General features: G+C 36.5%; 1 protein-coding gene across 1 annotated transcript; it reads right to left on the reverse strand.

Annotated features, from left to right (window-relative positions):
• Positions 1-258: 258 nt before the first annotated feature.
• LOC149246920 (protein CYSTEINE-RICH TRANSMEMBRANE MODULE 4-like) lies at positions 259-1,302 on the reverse strand. The gene is made up of 3 exons (XM_089455786.1): positions 1,158-1,302; positions 709-841; positions 259-558 (listed from the first exon to the last, which is right to left on the reverse strand). Exons 1-3 carry the CDS (start codon positions 1,207-1,209, stop codon positions 513-515), a joined length of 231 nt encoding a protein of 76 aa, XP_089311912.1. The 5' UTR covers positions 1,210-1,302; the 3' UTR covers positions 259-512.
• Between the last annotated feature and the right edge of the window lie 343 nt (positions 1,303-1,645).

Genomic DNA, 1,645 nt, shown 5'->3' on the forward strand with positions numbered 1-1,645 from the left:
TAATTATTTGGAAGGATATAGGATTAATGGAGATGGCAATGATCATTTTACTGTGGTTTAAGGACTGTATTTGAGTGGTTAAAAACTTTAACCACCAATTAACTTGAATCTCGTTTATCAGTTTTGAAGTTCAGAAAATAAAAATAGCTCAATATATGTCATTCGCTGTTTATAAATCTTACATATATCTAAATTCCATTAATCTTTACTGAAAAATACTTAACTTCATTTTGCATAACTAAATACATGAAACCTGGATCATTTGCACCGTTCTCCATAAATTCCACAACTATTTTCAGAAGAAAGTGCAGCTGAGCCCATCGGCAGCAAAATACAACGAATGATAGCAACTGATATTCCTGTCAGCAGGCAGGTGAAGCCAATAAATAATAAAAAAGCATCGGTTAATAAAATAGATATGGTACATCGTTACCTTCAATACTAGTTTAATATTTAGAGATTATAATGGTGATACTGTAAGATCTTGGGAGCCTTAATAATCTTGAGCCATCTCAAAAGCAAGCGTCCAACATACAGCAGCAGCAGAGGGCAGCACAACTGGAATTTGTAAAATAAAAAATATGAGTACCCAGTTTCAAATCTGTTACATGAGTACGCAGCTTTCCTAATCAATATGCAAACCTTCTGAACTATATTCAAGTCCAGAATTCCAACCAAATCCATTCAATTTAGAAATTATTAACTCACCATCCTTTCCAGAAGCCATCTCCTCTCTGCTGTGTCTGAGCAGGAGCATAATTCTGAGGGGGAGGATAAACATGTTGAGGATACCCAGGAGGAGGAGGGGGGTATGCCTGAGGATGCCCTTCTGGTGGATACCCTGTTCACAATAACACAAAATCAATTCCCTGTCAATACTTCTCCATATCACTACACTTTTGAAAAATTAATGAATCGAGAAAGCAATTCACATAGATCTATGAAATTATCTGATACCCATCTAAATCCAGGCCTAATATCACATATTTCATAACATTTCCAAAATTAAAACAGCCATGTATTGCCATTTTATTGACTGAACTTCCAGACATGTCGTATGACAAAATAAAGAAAACATTTATATGGTATGAAATACGTTGAGTCCATGAAATCGATAAAAGCAGTGAGGCAAATGGTGTATAAGAGATGGAAAAAACCTTGAGGGGGAGGAGGAGTCATCTGGTTTTGCTGACTGTAGTTTGAGTTCATAGTTGCAGAGCGCTAGAGAATGTGGCTGCAATCTGCCTCTGATTATCAAATGATGTGATGATGAAGAATGTCCGGAAGAACGCACTCTGTGCTTTGGTGTTCGTCGGCTTTTATTATGGGCGAATGATTTCCAAGATTTTATAGGAACGTGAATACGGGTGCAAGAAATCATATGACAAGGAATGCGTGTCTTCTCGAATCACGATATCGAATTGACTGTTAGGAGGCGTACTCGACGAGGCGGCCATACGAAGCTTTACTTACAATTTACGTAAAAGAGAAGTGGCTGCGAACTTGCATAGTAATGGAGGTCGGACGTGAAGTGGCCAAATGGAATTATGTAATTTTAATTTACAAAATATAATTTCTATTTGTTTTTGTGTACATATCAATTTTAAAATCAGTTTGTTTCTATTAGTTAGGGTATTAGTTAGGG

This window comes from Pinus tabuliformis, chromosome 7, assembly GCF_031772625.1.
Source record: "Pinus tabuliformis cultivar Carrire ecotype Pingquan chromosome 7, CPIR1, whole genome shotgun sequence".
Classification (NCBI taxonomy): Eukaryota; Viridiplantae; Streptophyta; class Pinopsida; order Pinales; family Pinaceae; genus Pinus; species Pinus tabuliformis.